At 49.2% G+C, this 22,117-nt stretch overlaps 1 protein-coding gene across 8 annotated transcripts in view; it reads left to right on the top strand.

Annotated features, from left to right (window-relative positions):
• Window positions 1-22,117, top strand: part of slo (calcium-activated potassium channel slo) — a 97,558-nt gene that overhangs the window by 22,235 nt on the left and 53,206 nt on the right. For 3 of the 8 annotated variants that reach the window (XM_037225857.1, XM_037226235.1, XM_037226167.1), the window contains exons 4-9: window positions 669-780; window positions 2,255-2,406; window positions 3,710-3,877; window positions 11,785-11,876; window positions 14,548-14,658; window positions 21,535-21,640. In XM_037225857.1, coding sequence (XP_037081752.1) covers window positions 669-780; window positions 2,255-2,406; window positions 3,710-3,877; window positions 11,785-11,876; window positions 14,548-14,658; window positions 21,535-21,640 — 741 coding nt within the window. Of the gene's footprint in view, window positions 1-668; window positions 781-899; window positions 937-2,254; window positions 2,407-3,709; window positions 3,878-9,092; window positions 9,185-11,784; window positions 11,877-14,547; window positions 14,659-15,544; window positions 15,651-18,931; window positions 19,038-21,534; window positions 21,641-22,117 lie in introns of those variants that run through there. The other 5 variants (XM_037225933.1, XM_037226304.1, XM_037226017.1 and 2 more) reach the window with 4 other exon arrangements.

The raw sequence follows: 22,117 nt of genomic DNA on the forward strand, positions 1-22,117 counted from the left end.
CCGAATGGCTCATGCTTTGCAGATTCGGAAGACATTTCTAATGTAGTTTTCTTCAATAACGTGACCGATATAGTTCTAAATTTAGCTCTACGGACCAATACAACAATAGCCGTCAGTTCATTGACCTGGCATGGAATATCATGTGTCACTTTGTCGATGTCCATTGCCTCTCATCTGACTGATTTTTCCCAGAGGTGTTCAACGTGATACTTTACGCTATCTTGGCACTCTTATTTCTTGAGATAGCAGGAGGGTTTATCAAGTGCCCGTGGTCTTCATTTGACTGTGGACGTGGACAATTGACTTGATTTGCAGAGGTACTTGAATTTCAAGTACCTCTGCAGTCTGGTCTGACGTGCCAAATGCCGCAGCCGCCGTTGTTTCGTCCCACCGTCTGATGCGGTCCGACGGAAGCTTTCCGTGCCTGTTTACCTGGGGCTCTAGCCTACTTATTTTCGAAGTCTTGGAGGGGAGGCCGAATCCCTCGTAGGGCAACGGTGAAAACGCCCCCTGAAGGTACGTGTCAATGGACTGCGCTGGTTGTGATGTAATGCTTTGATCCTGGCCAGGATTTTAAGTGACTTGAGGGTCCTCAGCTGACGACGCATCTTTGTTGGTCCTGACTGACTCTGACTGACTCTGACTCCTGACTGACTCCTCTGCCGCAGTTTATAGCGGCCGGCGACAAGCTGTGGTTCATGCTGGAGATGTACTCATTTGTCGACTACTCCACCATTCCACCATCGTTCGTCGCCATCTACCTGAACAGGACCTGGATCGGTGAGTGGTCCACCATCGTTCGTCGCCATCTACCTGAACAGGACCTGGATCGGTGAGTGGTCCACCATCGTTCGTCGCCATCTACCTGAACAGGACCTGGATCGGTGAGTGGTCCACCATCGTTCGTCGCCATCTACCTGAACAGGACCTGGATCGGTGAGTGGTCCACCATCGTTCGTCGCCATCTACCTGAACAGGATCTGGATCGGTGAGTGGACCCTTCAGCACACGGTGATCAGCTAGTGTAATGGTAAGTACACGCGCCTGAGAAATACCCGGAGACGTGAGCCGGAATGCGTAGCGAACACTTGTTCACTGAATACATATGTGTGAAGCATTGTGTCTTTACGGTGCCATAATTTTGTGAGTTTTTGGTAATACTACACTGCAGTGGAAAGCGAGCTCCGCATGTATTAGTGGCAGTATTAGTCTCTCACTCCTCATAATGTTTCTTCGACAGCACTTTGCTTACGGCGGGGGAAAAAGCCCAAAAGTGAAAATATTCCAGGTGTTGGGAACTTTTTTGGGATGTGTTACCTTCTAAAAACAGAATCGTGCTATCATTCTAGAAAATGCAATTTTAAATTTTTCTGGTGGTTCAAATTTTGTTCCGACACATTCCTTACCGCTGATGCTTGAAGATAATGTTTCTGAAGAGGTTTTTCTATTTATTACATCCCATTCTGAATTCTTCACAAAAGATAGCTCACATTGACTTGGAATGGGAAGTATTTCCTCTGCCGGAAACCAGTTATGGATTTATGAAACATTACAAAGGCTGCTTTTACATTTTAACAGCGAAGACGCAAATTCAAACGGCCAAAATCCGGAAAGGAACCAGGTTTTTGGGATAGGCTGGATGAACTTTTTCGGCTGAGCCTCCCAACCAATTTTAGAGAGTGACCTGCAATGATCCTTCTTTTTCAATGTATTTACTTCATACACTTTAGCCCCGGCCCCGCAGTTGTGACAAGGCCACTGGCTCAGTTAGCACGGCGAACGGCACAGGCATGCAAATATCATGCCTTTTTTGCAGCACAACTTTAAAAGACATCTGTTAACTGTTGCGTAAAACCGCATGACGGCACGGTCGGTGATGCCCAACATATAAGCCCGTCAAAGGCGTGACTAGATGGGACGGGCCGCTGAAGTCCCACAATTTCCGGCTGCGTGCTGTGAAGGGAAGCTTGGTCGATCACCTCGGCCCTAGGCGCAGGATAGAAGCAGCATGCTCACAGTATTCCGGTAATGATGCTCTGTTTTCTGTCATTCTGCCCGTTGGTTGCTGCTTCCTAGTCATTTTATGTGCTGATCCGTGTTATTGTATACCAATGGTGTCGCCATTACCACTGAATACATCAAAGCGCAAGCAGCTGAGAGCTGTTCTTAATCACATCGAGCAGAACGTTCTGCGTCGCATTCGTCAGCTCCAGCGCCAGGCATCTGGTGTTGTTTGAACATGACGCCGTTACAGGGCTCCGATTTCTGCGCGCGCTGCGTCTGATGACGGTGCCGGACATCCTGCAGTACCTCAACATCCTGAAGACGTCCAGCTCCATCCGGCTGGCGCAGCTCTGCTCCATCTTCATCGCCGTCTGGCTCACCGGCGCCGGCACCATCCATCTGGTAACAGTGACGTCACGCCGGCGAGGCGCGTCCTAGCGAGATGCTGCCACATCATGTTGAGGATGGCGTTTCTGTTTGGGTCACCTGTTAAAAATGTCGAGACCCTGTCTGGAGACAATGGAATAATTAAGTGAGGCCTTACTCATCGAACGAAAAGAGATCGCTTGACTCGAAACCGCCCACCGACACAATGAATGCTCTAATCAAATATATCCAAATTATGAGTCGATCCAAGTGATGTGTCTTCACGTCATTAAACAGCACAGAGTGGATGTGATAGATTCTCACCGAGTGTAAAGAGCTTGTGCACATTTGTGCTCCAGGAGGATAGCCTCACAAAGACGGCACAGAGTGGGCTGTGGCGTATTCCATGTGAATAAGTGCGGTGCTACATTTTGTACGCTGTTGTGCGGTTACCTCCGTAGATACTCTCTGACTTCAGCTGTTATGCCGATGTGGGATAATTTTGGAACGATGCCGCGTTTACCGACTGTTGATTTCGCCACCAAAGACAACAAGAGGCAAACTTTACGGAACCTTTAACTGTCAGTTAATTTTTAATTAAGATATATCAACTTATTAAATCAGTTAATTACAATTCAAGTATGCAGTGCAGTTCTCCGTGTCATTAGGTGATGTCAGCTGTACCCGTGACGTCATCACATAAAGCCAACGGTCGTTAGGAAATCTAGACGCCGAAGTTATCAGCGTTACCTTTATTTAAAACCCTTGATCAAACGCGGCTGCTACGCGGTCCTACAACAATATACACTCGCGTGTGGCTACTAGCATACCTGTACAAATAACGCCACGTGGTCACTAACGCACACGTACTAATGACGTCATCCCAGGAGCCACTTAACCACCTCAAGTTGGCTTACAAAATTGAACGACAGCCGTTCATCACACATAGGCGAGGTAGAGACGCAAACTTATGCCCCCCCCCCCCCCCCCCAAATGCTGGAATATAAGTTTCGCCGTATGACGACCAACGTCCTTGAAGTGGTGCATGGATTGGTGGAAAGCAATGTGCCACCCATTGGTGCCGGCAGTGCTGCTATCCAATAATAGCCGTTTAAGTTTGTTCTGACATTTTCCTCAGTCCTCCAACTCAAACGTTAATCGTCCACCTCTGATGAATGCTCAACACTGTTGGGGCAATCAATTTGTCAACCAGGCGTGGGATTATGAAATCCGTGGTTACCATGGCGATTATGTTTTTTTACCATGGTTATCATTTACCATGGTTACCATATGGTGCGATTCTCTGGTATGACGCCACAGATCTGTTTGTCTCCGCCAGCTGGAGAACTCAGGCGACCCTCTGGACTTCGACAACCCGCAGCAACTGAGCTACTGGACCTGCGTCTACTTCCTCATCGTCACCATGTCCACGGTCGGCTACGGCGACGTCTTCTGCAAGACGGTACTCGGCAGGACGTTTCTGGTGTTCTTCCTCCTGGTGGGACTGGTGAGTGGTCAGTGGCACTGGCACTGGCACTGGCACTCCAGTGGCACTGCAGTGCCTCGAGAGGAAGAGCTGTTGCGCTGGGCGTCGGTTAATTGTTAGTAACGTAACTGATGTTCATATCGACACCAAGCGGGACCATGGAGTTGAAGCACATTACAGTTGTGTGGATTGTGCATGGTTTGACGTGGCGTGTCTTCAGGTGTGGTAAAGTAAGGCAGAACGGAAAATAGTTAAAATATGCTCATGGTACACGTTTAGAATCAAGACAAAATGATAGACAACTTAAGTAATTGTTCTTCCGTACAGGAGACAAGTCCAAGATATATTTATATACCTATATATATATATATATATATATATATATATATATACATATATGTATGTATATAATTCCTCTGATTTCTAATCATCTGGTACAGGATGTAGTCACTTATGTTTCATTGTCTTGTGTGTATTATGTAAGCTGCAACCCGTTATTTCAAAGACACACTTCTTAAGCTAAGATGTGGACGAGCTGTCTTCACGACCGCTGTTTCATCACAAAAACCGACGTGAAAGGAGCGTCACCCTGGACATGAATACATTACTCGACCCGGTCAATGGGTCACGCGCGGGTCAGGCGCGGCGCCTGACTACACGCGGGTTCGGCGCCGCGCCTGACTACACGCGGGTCAGGCGCGGCGCCGAACCCAGCACCACTTCACGCGCGCCTGCACCAGGCGACGTTTGCGCACTGCACCTTCTGTTACTTTTTCACGGAACTGTTGACCGCGCTTCAGGTCCGGTATGATACTACACTGCGTACTCAGAACAATATTGAGCTTTGGCCATCCGCCGATTCCGTCGGAAGTGGTTAGGTATGCATGGCAGACGCAATGACCGGACAGGTCCTGTGGACTGCTGATGAAACGATGTCGATACTGCCCAACTCATATCGATCCTGCCCAAGTCATATCGTTTCCCAGTGGATTGGATTGGACGACGTTCTGGTGGAATTGTTGTGGTCCGTATATACATGCCGAAATTGATGTAAGGCCGTAAGCCGGTAGGCCACACACTCATTTAACTGTGGTATCGATTGCCCTCACTGCCCAAAAAGACGCAGACCTTCGCTTCTGATGTTTTCACTCGGTTTTCATTATATTTTCAGTTCATCATGTATTCGGATTAGATTACCAGCTGAGTTAGGCTTGGGGATTGGCGCCTGCCTGTTACAGCAAGACACGACTGACTCTATTTCAGGGTTGGCACTTGATTCGAGTCCTCGTGATTCGTAGCTTGCTTTGAAGTCCCAACTGGCACAGTGACCTTGTGGCAATTTCACCTCAATGGAAATTCTGACTGGGTTTCCAACGCGCCATGTATTGTCGCGAAATCACCGCCAGACCACCCCCATCACCAGCTCAACCAAAAAAGACAAATTACAAAGGCGTTTCTTGGACGGCCAAGCTACGTATGCCAGACAGTGAACCAGTACGGACTATCTACGGCTAAGTGTGGGCCTTTTTCAGCTGTGCACCATGTTTGTTTATTGCACACTGTCACCAAGCTTATCATATGTTCAAGCCCTCAATCCCAGCAAAATGGATAGGAAATGGCTTTGGCCAGACTTTTGTGCTGAAAGGTTACCGATTTTGTGGCATGGAAGCCGAAAGAGGGGCAGATTTTGGTAATTTTATTGGTAAGTTCTATCCGTTATTAAAAATGACATCCGATTTCAAACCAGAATATCCAGGATGTCCACATAGTGCTGCCGAGTGAGCAAATGTGAAATATTGTCCGCAGTTGCTAACTGTACATAACTGTTTTGCAGACATTTCTCAAGCATGCACGTAGTGCAATTTCAAGGGCTCTTTACTTCTGGGCACGCTCTCTGGTCGTCATTGTTTTGTAAATTCATCTGGCCAGAAACAGAGCTGCAAAAGAAAACGGATAGGGGACACAGCGCACCTCTCTGGCTCTGCTATCTGCCGCGGAATGTTCAACAAATTAAACACCTTCTTGCAACAATGGCAGGAAAAGTTAAAAAATCCAGGATCATCACAATTGGTCGCTCTGGAATCGGAGTATTAGCTTTCAGTTACTGTTATCTCCTAGGAATGTCATTTGTTGGCAATTAGTACAAGTCCCCTTCAATCACGCTTACAGCGCGTTGGTCGCATACAATGTTGCGTTTCAACGCAGTAGAAGTGCAGTGACTTCCGTTACCTGCTCGCCCCTGAAACAAAAAAAAAAAATCGAAGCCCAGGACTCCGTGACCCTGCTAGTGGTGCTGACGACGCCTCTGCCCCGCTTCCGGATTTGTGCCGTTGTGGGCTGACACTTACTGGTGGCGCTGACTGCGTCTCCGCCCCGGTCCCGGCGTTGTGCCGCTGCTGACCGACACCTGACAACGCCTCCGCTCCGGTCCCGGCTTTGTGCAGCTGTGGGCCGGCACCCGACGACGCCTCCGCTCCGGTCCCGGCGTTGTGCCGCTGCTGACCGACACCTGATGGCGTCTCCGCCCCGGTCCCGCCGTTGTGCCACTGCTGACGAACACCTGACGGCGTCTCCGCCCCGGTCCCGGCGTTGTGCCACTGCTGACCGACACCTGACGGCGTCTCCGCCCCGGTCCCGCCGTTGTGCTGCCGTGGGCCGGCACCTGACGTCGAGCGCTGGAGCTGGCGCTGCGCTCGATGCAGCCACTCAGCACTCGGCACCTGGCGCGCCCCGCGATGCCCAGGGGAAATCTTGGGGCTCCAGTCATTGGGTGGTTCAGGTCGGGGTCAGGCCAAATGCAGATGACACCTGTTCTCCCACACCACGGACCGTTACGTTCCTGGACATCGTGCGCTGGCTTGGACCAGCCGGCGTTAGGAAGACGACCTCTGTTAAGTGCAGTCGCTCGTTATCTGGTGCTGGCCTTGATGCAACCCTCCCAGGTGAAGAATGGAGAACAACACGCCAGGGCGTGGCCCGGTCGTACCATGCCGGGGTGGTGTCTCGTGATATTTATGAGGGTGCATGTACCCCAGCTCACTTGGACCCCAAGTGGGTTCTTGCTGGGGTAGACGATGGATATCGTTAACACCGACATAAGTTGCTCCTTTATTCAGCAATCACACACAGAATAACACTCAACTGACGGGTGATACCTCAGGACAACACAACACGCTCTAGCCACGTCACTAATGAAAGTAAATGATGATAATGAAAGAGGACGAATGAACCTGTCACAACTATGAGATCTTCTTCACCACACGATAGGTAAGCATGGCAAAACGGTTGCTACAAAGGTCGATCTTGATCCTTTTGATAGATACAAAAGGTGTTCATGCCCCTCGGCGGGGGACAGAAAGGGCCGTCGTTCACTTTGCCCACACGTCTGTCATTGTCGTTCACTTTGCCCACACGTCTGTCGTTGTCGTTCACTTTGCCCACACGTCTGTCATTGTCGTTCACTTTGCCCACACGTCTGTCATTGTCGTTCACTTTGCCCACACGTCTGTCGTTGTCGTTCACTTTGCCCACACGTCTGTCGTTGTCGTTCACTTTGCCCACACGTCTGTCGTTGTCGTTCACTTTGCCCACACGTCTGTCGTTGTCGTTCACTTTGCCCACACGTCTGTCGTTGTCGTTCACTTTGCCCACACGTCTGTCATTGTCGTTCACTTTGCCCACACGTCTGTCGTTGTCGTTCACTTTGCCCACACGTCTGTCGTTGTCGTTCACTTTGCCCACACGTCTGTCGTTGTCGTTCACTTTGCCCACACGTCTGTCGTTGTCGTTCACTTTGCCCACACGTCTGTCGTTGTCGTTCACTTTGCCCACACGTCTGTCGTTGTCGTTCACTTTGCCCACACGTCTGTGGTTGTCGTTCACTTTGCCCACACGTTCCTTCAGCGCAGTGAGCGGTATGTGTGCGGGCCTGTCAAGGTGACAGATGTAAACCAAAGTCTGTAATGAAAATTTATAAATATGTACTTGGTAACAGACCTCACTTACTTATCAGTAAAACCAGTGATTGAATGTTTCATTTCTTTTTGTCCTCTTTAGGCGTCAGACCCCATCACACTTTGTTCGTGAGATGGGGGCCGTGTTCATTTCTATTGTTTTAGCTATTGCAATGGAGAAAGACGACCAGATTCGGTTAACGCTTGTGGGAATGCTTCCGGAAAGAACTGGCGAGGAGTTGTACCACAACCCCCCCCCCCCCCCCCTCTGCTCGCAACACCCTTGTTCGGCAAATGTCGAAGGGCTTGAGCTTCTTTGATTACCAACTGTGATACCAAAATCATGTCTTACCATTACTCATCATCTAGTTAAGTTGTCACAGAACGAGGACAAAACACTAATTCAAAAAAGGTTTTGGCCCCTCACGAATCCCGAACACTCGAAATCGGTTTTTACGTCTCACATTCGGCCTTTACGCCATTAACCAAAAATGCTAATAAAGTAGAAGCGCTACTATGCTTTACTCACCTCAGTTTGATTATCGAGAGGTGCCGAATTCTAAAGCTTGTATCCAAGCGTGGAATCTCTGCTGGATGGATCAACTCACCGTTTTGACCGGCGTTTCTCTTTTTAGAACGTTCATCTGAACGTCACGTTACCTATTAAGTCCTCTTGTGCGATATCCTAGAGTGAATACAGTTACGATTCCCTGGCTTCGACAGTCGAGCTGAGCGACGAGCTCTGCACCGGTAGCTCGGCTGTCGGAGCCAGCGCCGCTCTGGCTCCGACAGCCGAGCTGAGCGCGAGCTCTGCACCGGTAGCTCGGCTGTCGGAGCTAGCACCGCCCTGGCTTCGACAGTGAATCTGAGCGGCGAGCTCTGCACCGGTAGCTCGGCTGTCGGGGCCAGCGCCGCCCTGGTTCGGACAGCCGAGCTCCAGCGCCGCCCTGGCTCCGACAGTCGAGCTGAGTGGCGAACTCTGCACCGGCAGCTCGGCTGTCGGGACCAGCGCCACTCTGGCTCCGACAGCCGAGCTCCAGCGCCGCCCTGGCTCCGACAGTCGAGCTGAGTGGCGAGCTCTGCACCGGCAGCTCGGCTGTCGGGACCAGCGCCGCTCTGGCTCCGACAGCCGAGCTCCAGCGCCGCCCTGGCTCCGACAGTCGAGCTCCAGCGCCGCCCTGGCTCCGACAGTCGAGCTGAGTGGCGAACTCTGCACCGGCAGCAGTGTAAGCGCCGATCACAGGACGCCCGGGCTTACAGCATGTGCTCGTGTTCCCTGCCAGGCCCTTTTTGCCAGAAGCATTCCGGAAATACTCGAAATTTTCGAGAGGAGGTCCAAATACACGGGGACGTACAGTCAGCAGCGTGGCAAAAGGTAACGTCTTCGGCGCCTGCTCGTCCGCCGCCCATCGCTTGCGCTGGCGCCGCTATCGGGGGTCGTCTGCTTTGGTGGTCGGAACGCCGTGGTCTTGCGTCTTCCCGTTGCCGTGCCGCGGCGCAAAGCCTGGCGCTGGATGTCACCGTGGCGAGGCTGCAGGCTTTAGAGGGCGTGGGGGTGGCGCGCCGGCGAACGCGGCGGCGCACTCTCTGTGGCGGGGACGGGCCGGCGACAGTTGCGCACGGTCCCCAGTGGTAATGACAGGGCTGCTTGTGGTGACGCTAACACTAACACGGTGCGACTGTGGACAGCGAAGTGTCTTGCCTTGAAGCTGATCCGGCAGGTGGAGCCAAGTTGGCTCCTAGCTGCTCTCGGCTACTGGTGATTGTTTTGTATTTTCGCTGCGAGCAAACGACACAAACGCAGCTTTTTTGGAAGCGTCCCGAATGTACGTGTGCACGAAACGTCATTCGAAAGCTGAACACTTAACGAGAATGTTCCACATTTCATCTATGTGGACAAACATCTAATGTGATAAGCTTAGGTCACTTTTTAGTATTTTTCTTAGTATTGTTTGTACTTAGTGTACTTGGTATATATTTCTTAATATATATTTTTCAGGTATTTTTCTTTTTGGTGTAAAAGACTGTCTCTCAATACGTTTTGTCATGACACGTTTGTGTGACGTCAGAGTCGCTGTCAGACCGCCAGTGTCACAGTTACTTATGTGTTGGATGGGCTGACTCACCTGCAGTACTTTAACTTGCCGAGAGGCGGTTTGTTAAGTGATGCATATTTTCCAAATTTACGCATCTTTATGTTTGTGTGCCCTAGGTTTTTCCCATGGTGTTCTCACATTAAATTGTCCGTGTTATTCACATTTATATTTTACACACTCGGTAGGGGCCCTATTTTAAAGTAAACCGATTCCAAGTTTCGTTGCCAACATCACTAATACCACTGTCCAAATTATTATGATAGCACAAAACGTGGTTCATGTTCGAAACTTGCACTTGTCGCGGTTAACTGGTTATTGGCCAACTGCCGTCCGATCATGCCACGTATCGTGTTGACGGACTCCATACCCAAATAACTATGATCATGTTTCCTGTTTTACCTTGAGCATTATATGCCTATTGAGATGACGCTATTCGCGTGACGTTTCTATGACGTCATGCATATCTGGGTGAGATTCTAATAGGCTGCGCAAATGGTCCGCACAAGGTCATGTGCGTCCAGCGCCGAAACAACAGTGTTTGAGCTTCTTTTAAGGGTGTGACTTTGAACTGCATCGAATGATCTTCGGAATACCTTTGCTTTGCATGATAAGGACAACACTGTGGATGACGTCACCTGGCACAGTGGAGGCACAATGGAGGATGTATACATGATAGTACATATATTCAAATTACACGTACAAAATGTAAAAGCCCTTGTATTTGCGTAGTACATACATACACTATACGAACAGCCTGGCTGACGGGCTTTTGTGCGCGCGTGCGGTCTTCAGCACGTGGATGGCGATTAACCAGTGTGGACCTGCCGCGCTATGTGGACCTGCCGCACTACCTGGAACCGAAAAATTTTCGCAAAAAATGATCGCCAAAAGTGCCAGGGAGCGGCAGGTTGCGGTCTGTTTGAGGACATTCCAGGCTGGAAAGGTTAGGCTCTGGAGGCGTCGAGATGCGTAGCAGTTAGGTAATGCCTTGATTTTGGTGCGAGCGACACGCATCTGAGATCGGGAGGGAGGTGCGAATGCCGCGCGAAACGGCATAAAAATATGCTGTAAAAAGTATGCTGTAAAAACACCGGTCTTGGCTATAAGCCCACATTGATGCACGTATGCTCCAAAAATACAGAAAAAATGTGGCACACACCATGGGGATGCTGCCTGAGGGATAAACTTGGCCGTCGAGGTAACCCTTAACATGCATTATTGACCAAAGCCTTGGCCATGTTGGCTTGCTGCTTCAAATCTCATTATCGGGTTGAACTGCTTCCTTTAATGATAATGGTGATGATGGTCGTAGTTTAGAGAAACGTCTGTTACGTCGGCCATTTTCGCCCGTTTCCGTTGATGAAGTTATAATTGACATTTAATGATGTCACGAAGAGTATCAAAGCTCACGTCTTCAGGTTTGAGAACACGCATGCGGCATTATGCGTCCTATGACCCCATCATGCCCTTGCATATTCATGTTTCCCGAAGTCCACAACAGCAAATGCAGTATTATCGTTAGGTTTATCGGCCTCAACACTACACAGCAGCGCACTTCTATAAAGGAAGGGTTAAAGCACGAACGACCTAGTGGAAGGTACAGCTCTGAGGAAACAGTCTAGGCTGACAGCTATTTGGACTCGATCAGAGACAAAGATGGATGATATTGTATTTAACTTGATTTAGTTGCTTCTGGGACCCTTCCATAGAAGAACGAGCGGACACTTGTTAGGTTCGCACCAATAAGACGCAACCACGTCATGATGATCTCACCACACGGCGCGGTGACGTCAGCCGCGAGCAAAAACATTCATGAGGAAGTGTACACACGGCAGTGTAAAAATGGGCGTGACTTACCCGACCTGTTTCCACGCCCTAGGCCATATTCGCCAGCTGTATACCCGAGATTATTGACCTGGTGGGTAACAGGTCAAAGTACGGTGGAACACTGAAGAATGAGAGGGGAAGGAGGTAGGTGTGAACACCCCCAAACAGCACACTCATGTGTTTTGTTGGATGCTTTTTGTCTATTTTGATCGGTACAGGTTGTTTCGGACCATGCATGTGCGTCGTCAGTTGGTCTGGATGATTGGGCTTATAGTTATAGAACATAACGTAAATTTTGGCTTAAAATTTATGGTACCTTTGTGGCGTGCGAAACAAACGTCATTTGTCATATTGGAAATGAAGATGCTGGTTTCCTTTGACAGTTGGTTTTATATAAAAGCTCAGGAACTGGAACTTGGTGCTTCATATCCCATTTCTTGTGAAATCTCAATATTACTGCCACGGTACATGCATGAAGCAAATTTACCCTGAAAAGTGGCATCAGCTCATCCAGTTGTGCACATTCATACACCCTTGCACTTATGCACCATGCGGAAATGTGTACACCCTTGCACTTTTTCGCTTAGTGCGTATTCATATTTCCTTCCACTTAGTCACTTTCGTATTCGATTGCACGTTGCAGTATGGCTTGGGTGAATGCAGCACCATGCATTAGCTGCACATAATGGAGTGTTTTGTTTTGTGGGTAGTTATGCGACTTCGACATATCTAAATTGATGACTACAATTTGTGAACGGTGGGGACAATTGAAAATCATGAAAAAGGATGGCGTAATTCTAAGTGTGATCAGCGTTGTAATTTCCATAAGTTCCAGTGTGGGAGAAAAAAGCCAAGTCACTGGGTGTCATTTTGCACCTACGCCATAAGCATAGATAAAGCAAGTGTGTCACAATGTTTGTTGGGCATTGTTGATGTTGTAAGGCAGCCGGAACAGCCTCTGTCAACTGAGATTGTTAGGAATGTGCTGTGCTAATGAGGGCTGTGGCCGATGCCACACCTGCAGTCACTTATGCTCATTCCACGAGTTTCGATAATAGATGACCGTTTTTATTTCTAAGCCCCATAGATTCAGCATTCTGTGAATGTGACATGTTTTATACGGTGTGTTATGTCATGTGGCAGTCATATCATTGCACACGTTATGCACATAGTAAAGCCACGCACAGTCCACTACTAATTGATGTCAAGGATAATAATATCTCATTTGTAAAGTGTAAATACGTTTTGTTGCATTCTGATATGTGGACTATTAAACTTTGTACTGAAATGTAACCGCAGATACGCTGCTCTGTACCAGGCATTTCCGATCCTGATATCACAGCAAGTCTTCTTCTTTTAAGTTTTTGATGGCTGAAATTTCCATTTTAAACAGCGATCTTCGCAAAATTCTTTCAGGGGGATTCCTCGCTCATAACCACAAGAAAATATTTCCACAACAAAATGTGGGTTGGTTTTACCAGTCTGCGGCCGAAACGCCAAAAAAAAACGCAGCAAAAAGCAACATTGGGCCGTGTTGTGCTGCACAAAATCTAAGACAGAGCAGCCTTGTTCGTCGGAGAGGTGTCTCGGCCAGATGTATCGCACGTAGTTTTCAAATTTCGATGCATCGATGACATTACGTCCCGTTTGTCGTCGAGGAGGTGACCTTTAGACGGAAACGATGCGCTCCGATCTCGCCATGGAGACATGTCACCTTCTCCGGCTCAACAGTCACCAAGCACCTTGCACAGCGGCGTCCCGCGGCGTTTTTAATGCGACGAACTGCGACGCCACTCGAAGCGGCTGCTGTGTATGACAAATCCGGGGTTTATAAACCTGACTTAACGCCCGACGCCCAGTCGGCGGCGGACTCAGTCACAACGCCCCCAGTATCGGAGCTCTCAGACTCTGGGTAGTGCGACCACCAGCTTGGGGTTCGTGTAGTGGCAGTCTGTGCTGCTCGCTCCACCGCACGCCTGTCCGCTTGCCCGCCGGCTGCCGCTGCCACTGCGCATGCGCCTGCTTTGTTTCTGCCTAACGCTCGCTCGCTGCTCAGGGGTTGGTGAAAAGTGTTGTTATTGCTATGCGGATGAGGTGTTGTGTATACGGAGTTAGGATTGAAGATGTGGAATGTTTGACGTGCAATATTGCAGCAACAGATTATTTGATGAGACTTGCCGTCGACTGGTGATCAATCTGAGCCTTTTAACTTAACGACCTAACGACTAAACGCAGGTGGTCTGTTCGACCAATGTTGTATTTATTATGCCGGACTTTGTATTGTGTTTACGGGCTTAATGTACTCATAAAAGTCCATATTAAACTAAAAGGGGATCTGAACTGCTAACCACGTTCAAGCCGACCTTTGGTGTATCGTAACTTTTGACCCTTGAATGTTGTCGAAACAAATGGCGAACTTCATGACAAAGTTGTGGGTCACATGATTTGCTCATGTTCTATGCCACGCTCAGTGTAGAACTTGAGCCTTTCAAGTTTTAACCACCACTTTGCGTCCACCTAATGCACTGCTAGGTTGCAAGAAATTAGCCCTTGATCCGAGAGTGGCGAGTTATCTGTAAGGATAAACTTTGAATGCTTGTAAAACTCGAAATAGCGGTCGTGCCTCTGAAGAAACGATGAATATCTTATAAGGAAACCATCGACTTGAGGTGTAATCTTGTGCTCTGACGCCTGCATTTACGACACACTTTCTAGATGCCTTCATTTCAAAGCCAGCTGCTGGATGTCCACGCAGTCAGTGTTCCACTGATTGTGACAACTAAGTTGCGCGTTGACGGGTCCACTATGTACGCAGACATATTGTGGTGTGCGGCCACATCACCTACGAGTCCGTCTCACACTTCCTGAAGGACTTCCTGCACGAGGACCGCGAGGACGTGGACGTGGAGGTGGTGTTCCTGCACAGGTGGGCCGATCCTCCGGCGGGCGTCGCCGCCGGCCACCGCGCGACACAGACACAACACCGGCGGGAGCAGCTGTGAGGTGCCATAGCCGACACCGCAAACGCCACCGCCACAGACGCAGTCGCACGCCACCTTCGACCGCCGCAACAGCTCCGGCGTCAGAATCGCAGGGGCGACTAGCAGTGTCAGCCACCAAAGGCAACTACCGTGGGCGACCACGGCCGTCAACCACAACTTTAGACCATTCCCGCCGGACACGCTCATGCACCACCAGAAGCACCATCCAACCAGTGGATGACAAGGAACAATTCCTTTGAAATCTATCCACAGCTGCAATACGGTATCCACCGTAATGCGACTAACTGTGCGGTGCGAAGATCTTGCGTTTATGGGTTTGTGATCTGCCGCCGTTTTATGCACCGCTTTGAAAACGCCCTTGGATGCAGCCGCTTGCTATTCGGTCAAATCCATTTCGTAGCCAGCGCTGGAGGGTTCTCACACAGTGACATACATGCGTTTAAGTTCAGTGCCGTCGCATTTGTTGTGCTATCGTATGTTTGTTCGTGTGTGAATGTGCGTGGGCTAAGTTGTTTGCGTTTGACAGCGCTCGTTCGACTGCGGCGGCTGGACAAGGTTCGGTTGTTGACTCGCGACTGCCACGTTATCCGAGTGCCCAATTCCGTCACTGGAACTTATTTATGCCACAGCAAACGCATTACTATTTCAGCCGTGAGCCTGACCACTAACAGCCGGTTGACGTCACGCGTGTGTCCCAGTGACGTCACAGCTCGCACTGCCACCTTTCAGAGGCGAACCTGACCTGCTAACAGCCGATTGACGCCAAGCGTGTGTCCCAGTGACGTCACAGCCCCCACTGTTGCCTTTCAGAGACGAGCCTGACCTGGAGCTGGAAGGTCTTTTAAAGCGTCATTTCACGGCCGTACAGTTTTACCAGGGCTCAATCATGTCAGCTGTTGACCTAGCCAGGGTCAAGGTAACGAGGTCAAGCCCCTCTCCGCGGCGCATGACTTCCATACCGTACTCTCGGAGCGCACGTGATCGGTCTTGGCACATCCGGGCTGACGCGGCGGGAGGTCAGCTGGCGGGCCCGTTTATATGTGCGGCTTTGCTTCCGATGACGTCCGTTGTGCTGAATGACGTGCGTAGAAGCTGTATGAGAAGGGCTGCGGCGCCCTCTGACGGTGACCGAGGGCGAAACGCGCCCGGTGCAGCCGGAGCCGCGATGCTCAGTGGTGTCCCCGCTCAACTTTGTCCTTTTCGCCTACCTGCATGGAAAACGTCCCTTTACTGGCATGTTGATTCTAACCGCGTCTGCGTCGCAACCAGGTGGCGCCGGGCGAGGGTCGTAGAGCCTGGTGTCTGACATGCCAGTCGCTGCTTGTTGTCGGAAACTTAATTTGCAACGAAAGCTGCGTTGCTCATAACGGTCAAGCTGAAGCGATTCAATTTGTGATCGCGTTTCAAGGATTCGAAAGCGGAAGTAATTACAATAAAGGCAAAAACAAGCACGTCTTGACAAAAAAGCACAATTGTTGTCCATTCCGGCACATGTTGAATCGTCAACAAAATCACCGAGAATCTGGCTTGGTCAGGTTCAGCCTTGGCCTGGCTTGGTCAGAGTGCTAGCGATTTCCTGTCAGAAATTCTAGAGTTGGATTGTGAGCTCAGTTGGCCACGCTAGCCTAAGTCGTCACCCAGTCAACTCGAACAACATTACTCGTGATTGGCAACAACTATACAAAATTAGGCAAGATAACAGTGTTAACTAAGGACAGCACATTAATTTCACGTAATTGACAACAGGGATCCATGATTACAAACAACTCCCCTTACAAGCAGGTGTGCGTGAACTTGCCAAGATCGTGTGACGTTTTGTGTTTTGCTCTGGCACCCCAAGTGCCCATGAAGTTTAGCACGAATATCACGACTGTTGTATCTTAGGGATGATAGCAGCTTTGTCAAATCCTTTGTGTTAATCGGACAGATGAACAGGCTTTTAACCTACACCGTTCGTACGAGTTCAGCTGACCTTTCCGCTTGACTGAGTCGAATTCACTGAAATCAACCCCGAGATTTGCCATCGGTGTTTCACTTCGATTAAACATCGCCTGGAAGGCGAAATCAATCTTGGGACGGCTCGGCATTTTAAATTATTGTGTATCGAACTTGTCGCCGTCAGTGTGGGTAGATGCGAGGGATTGGGCCGACTGCACTGGGGGTCAGTCCACTTTACATCCATATTTGTCCGTGGGGACTTCCCGCTTTTGGATTTGGCACGACATTATGCTGTCAGTATCTTCCTCGAGCTCGCCAATTTTTAAAGTAGGGGGCTCATTTGGTGCCGTTAGAAAAGTATCATTGGACGGCGCAAGCTGGCTGTGCTTGACAACAGGCGTTATGCTGGACTGAAACAGCCAATGTTAAGCCGCTAATCCCGCCGAGAGTTTTGTGTGATCTGACGGAGCTCGGTCTGGCGATTTAAAGGGTCTGGAGATTTTGTGAGCAGCTCGTCTGTTCTGCAGGCCTCGTGGTACCTGTGTCGTTTGCCGGTCCCTCGCTGCTCCCTCTGCCATACCCACCCTCCCACTGGCGGTGCACTCCCGGTTCCTGGCAGCAGTCCCGGTTCCGGGACCGTTGTCACCGAAACCGTCCCGGTTCCGGGCCCGTTGCCACCGGAACCATCCCGGTTTCGAGACTGTTGCCACCGGAATCGCTCCGGTTCCGGGACTGTTGCCACCGGAACCGTCCCGGTACCGGAACTGTCCCACCGGAACTGAACCATCCCAGTTCCGGGTCTGTCAATGCCGAAACCGTGCCGATTCCGGAACTGTTGCCACCGAAACCGTCGCGGTTCTGTCTCTGCTGCGGACCGGCCAACAGCGTGGATTGCGGGAACTCGAATGCCATGTCCTGCGTCTGAGTCGGTTTCAATGCGGGCCCGGTTGGCTGGTTGAATAAGCTTCGCTCGGGGGGAGGGGGGTCAAATTGACCCTCTGAGATATCGGAAACTAAGATAGCTAGGGACAATAAATTCACAGGGCGGTTTAGCTTGTACGTGAAATTACTTGTGCCAAAACTGAGGTTCCTAAGTCATGATCTCGGAAATACATAAGGTCAAACAAGGTCCAACTCCGGACCAGGTCCAACTTCCTTGCAGCGTTCATGTTCATTGGTATGCAGTACTTACAGAGCTTACATACAGTGCTTTCGGAGCTTGCTTACAGTGCATACAAAGCTTACAGACTTAAAAAATACCTTAACATGATTCAAGATGAAGGATCCTTGAATGAAACGATCCTCTAACCTCGCCTCGCTCCACAGAACACCCATGTAAGCAATGGGGCGGCCGCATCCAACGCCCTCGACCAATTCACATTGCTGACTGCCAGGCCTAGTATTTTCTTACAACTGGAGTGAACTGAAGGCATGACTGAATAAATGTCCAGGAAGGGTCACGTTAAGTACAAAAAACTCGCTCTCAGTTAGGTACACTTAGCTTACTCATTGCATGTCAGTAGAATTGCATGTTGACAATCTTTTCCTTCTAAGGTTGTTAAGCATATACTTGAGTTTCATAGAAACATTTACCTTAACGAGAAAACTTTTCACTGCATTGATCCATCGTGGAAACGGCTATTATGTTGGTTTTTGGCGAGGGGGACATGACCGTCAATCACTCCGATGGCTTTGGACGAGATACAATTGTACAGGTGCACCTGCTAGAGCACCTAATGGATGCCGATGGCATGCTTGTTATGTCAACTTACGCGCAAACGCTCTGTCACTTTTGCTATCAAGATGCAACAGAGGTAGCTCTTTTTCTGCTGGTCGACGGTGCGAAACCTGCTCTGTTCACAATCTGTTTTTCGAGGGCACTTTTCCAACACACTATGACAGAGCCCCCTATTGATTGTTGCTATTAGATCGTGCAGCTCGTCAGTATCGCCTTCTTTTGATGTCTGTTTTGATGACGTTTGGGTCTGGTCCAAATGGGCGGCTTGTGTTCAACACAGTCGGCGCGTCCCAAAAATCCAAACCATCATCATGGGTTCTGATTCATTTGCTTGTTGTTGTTGTCTGGTTCATTTGTTTATTTTGTTGTTTGGTGTTGTGAGACTTTTGTTTTGTTGATGTTGTTCTCCCGTTTTGTTGCTGTAGCGGTTTGTTGTCATTGCTGTTGCTTTTGTGTGGTTTCGTTTTGTTGCTGTAACCGCTTGTTTGTTGTCATTATTGTTGTTTTTGTTTTGTTTGTAGTCGCCAGCCGGACCTGAAACTAGACCACCTCCTGCGGCGTCACTACCGCTGGGTCAGCTATTTCGTGGGCTCGATCATGAACGTGAACGATCTGCGCTCGCAGCAGGTATGTCTCCCCTAGGTGTGACGTCGCGGTCTCGCTCGCCAGAGATGAACACGACGCTGCTAAGCGGCTGGTCATGCGGGAATTTGTCCTGAGTGATGCACATGTGTATGAAGTGACAATGGTCACTACGCATTTTCTTAAAAACGAGTTGGGATATGTGGAGGCCCTTTGCGAAGTGAAAAAATTATTAACCTGATCCCCTACATGTGTGACATTTAGATGTGCTATCAAACATTGCAAGCTTCCGCATCAAGTAAAAGAGCATCAAAGAAGCACCCACATCACTAGCATCGAGGACATACGGAAAGCAATATTTCATGACGATCGATTGCACGTGGCTTCTATCGCGTCGCTCGCCCGTCACACAAAAGTAACTCATCGTCAAAAAGAAGATTTACGGAGCGTCACGGACTGGGCTGCAGCAATGACAGATATCCAACGTAGCAGTCTCTCATCCTATCAACATGTCTCATACCATTATAAATTTTCTTGGTATTAGTTAAGCTTCAGTGTGCTCATTCTGAGTACAAAAATACATTATTTTGTTTTAGATGAAATTTGTTGCTTGCGTTGAGACATATGTACCTCTCCACGACACATCAATCAGAGTAGGAGCTTTTGGAAACGACGCGTTTGTATCCTGACGGACAGGCGCGTCCCCTTTCTAATATCGGTGGGGTAGGGGGGGAGGGGGGCTGAGTCAATAAAGTAGACATTGCTACTCCCAAATGCCATTTTCCCATGATTTCGGCCATTTTGATATGCCTCCCCTTGTCATGATTATGATTTAAGCAAATTTGGCCGGTTTCATAATCATTTTGTGCACTTGCCAGAAGACACTACCTTCCTTAGCATTGAATGTGACATCGTATTGCAAGATGTTACAACAACTGTTTTTGAGCGGAGCGTGTTGCAGAGCTTCACGGCGCTGTTGATGCTCAACATTGAGCCACAGCTATAGTGCGGTGTCTCTATCAGGAGCCGGGAATAGTTTCGGTGCATTACAAAACGTTCTGTCAAAACAGCCTGTGGGCTCGGGGAAGCGGTAATGGCGTTGGTAACAGTGGGAGTCGTAATAATAACGACTGGCGGCCAGGGACAGTACGTTGTAATTGGTGAACAGGGATGGATCATTTTTTACGGTGGTGGGGGCACATTGAGCTTCAAAGTTAATCCGTGCGACATGCCATACGTTGGCCCATGCTGAAGTGATGGAAGACATTGAGGGATAAAAGGGACTAGAACCACCATCCTTACCGCGTGGCGGGATGGCAGCAGTAGCGCCACTCCTCTCACCAAATGCAAAAAACCATAGCGTCCAGCATAGCACACCGTAGTGTCCCATTTTACGAACTAGCGGTTCCCGAGGGGACTCTCGGGAGCTTCACTCCCAATTGAAAAAGTATGTTTACCGAAGATATGCATAATTGGAAAGCTGGCTACCAGTCATATCAGACATACGATGGTAGTGCAAGATAGCCTCTGCCTTTTGCCGCTGGCTGAATATACAAAATGTGCCTGTTTGAAAACAGATGTCCTCACATTTTAGATTGTTCAAACCTTGCAGAGAGCAAAATGTTCTGAAGGTACATATTTCTTTGTTTTCAACTTCTAAGGAATGGAAACAATGTCTCAAAAAGAAAAATTATTCATATAGGTAAGACAGCACTGTAAGCCTTATTCCTCGTAGAATAACCAGAAGAAGGGGGAAATATGTGCATTGATATTTCGGCTACATGCCTTCATGGAAATGAATATGAATAGTCATATTCGTCTCGATAAGAGTATGAAGCCAAAATATCAATGCACCGCCTCTCATTTTTCCTGGTTGTTCTACGAGGAATAAAACCAGCAGAACTGTCTTAGCTGCAAATATTTGTGCAAAGCTGTCTGGCTTTCGGTGGAGCTGACAAGCAGAGCTCCACTGCTGTCTGAAACTGTGTCTGACATTTTTCACGCTCTTTTTCGGTGGCAGTAGACTGATAGTAGAATCACGCGTTGTTATTTCCGTATTCACACCCCCGCCCAACTAAGAAGCATTGTTTATGCTTTGGGAGGAAGGCGCGAAGTGTTGCTCTGCCATTCTAAACGCTCAGGACTGATGTCCAATTGGTTTTGGAGGCGACAATGCCACATGAGTTTTGGTCATACTCCGTCCTAGTGACCTATCACAGTGACCCTCATAAATCTCCTTACTTGTCGTAATGAGGAAATCCTGGGTTTTGGTCGAGAGTTGCCAGACGAGGTACCGCGCCTTTGACAGCGCTTACGCGCCCGGTCCCTGGCTCCGTGGACTTCAAAGGACACGTGATTGTATGTTTCGAGAATGCGTGGAGTATGCCGCCTAACTGCTCTTATCTGTGTGTGCATGTGCGTATGCTTGGGTGTGGTGACGGTGTCGCCGCCCTGGCGGTGGCCTGTGGTGACAGTAACGCCAGGATAGCGGTGCCGTGATGGTGGTGCCATCTAACGGTGACATTTCCACTCATCCGTGCAGAAAGCCTCCTGATTTGGAGTTAGAGGGCTTGCTCAAGAGGCATTTCACCACGGTGGAGTTTTTCCAAGGCAGCATTATGAACCCAATAGACCTGCAGAGAGTCAAGGTCAGTTTTGTGTCACAGATGCATATGGCAGCTTGCTTTTCGTGGCGCCTTTTCATGTCAAATGTGCTTGGCTGTTACCAAGTGGGCTAGGTTTAACTAAGGCAAAGAAGATCCATGAAAAGTAGAAAGTGTGCGGCGGCCAGATCCGCGGTTAGCGTTGAAACGAAACAGTTTTAGTGGTCTGTAAGGAATAACAATAACGTGCTGACAGGCGTTGCTTGCTGATGTGTTTGTAAGTTAGTGGGCAGGCGTCATGTTTGAATCGTCACAGGCGCCACAGGTCCATTATTACACTCATCCATGGGACGAATGCTTACGCACTCTGTCAAACGCCGGGTATATCCTTGTCAGCCAGCATTCCTTCCAGCAGCCGCCACACCAGAGATAACGTATTGAAAGGGAAGCCCTGCACAGAAACGGTCAGACAAACATTACCTGAACATTTGGAAACTGAATTTCGAAATATTTTCTGCTCCT

Source organism: Pollicipes pollicipes, unplaced genomic scaffold (genome assembly GCF_011947565.3).
Source record: "Pollicipes pollicipes isolate AB1234 unplaced genomic scaffold, Ppol_2.1 Scaffold_1600;HRSCAF=1878_pilon_pilon_pilon, whole genome shotgun sequence".
NCBI classification, from domain to species: Eukaryota; Metazoa; Arthropoda; class Thecostraca; order Pollicipedomorpha; family Pollicipedidae; genus Pollicipes; species Pollicipes pollicipes.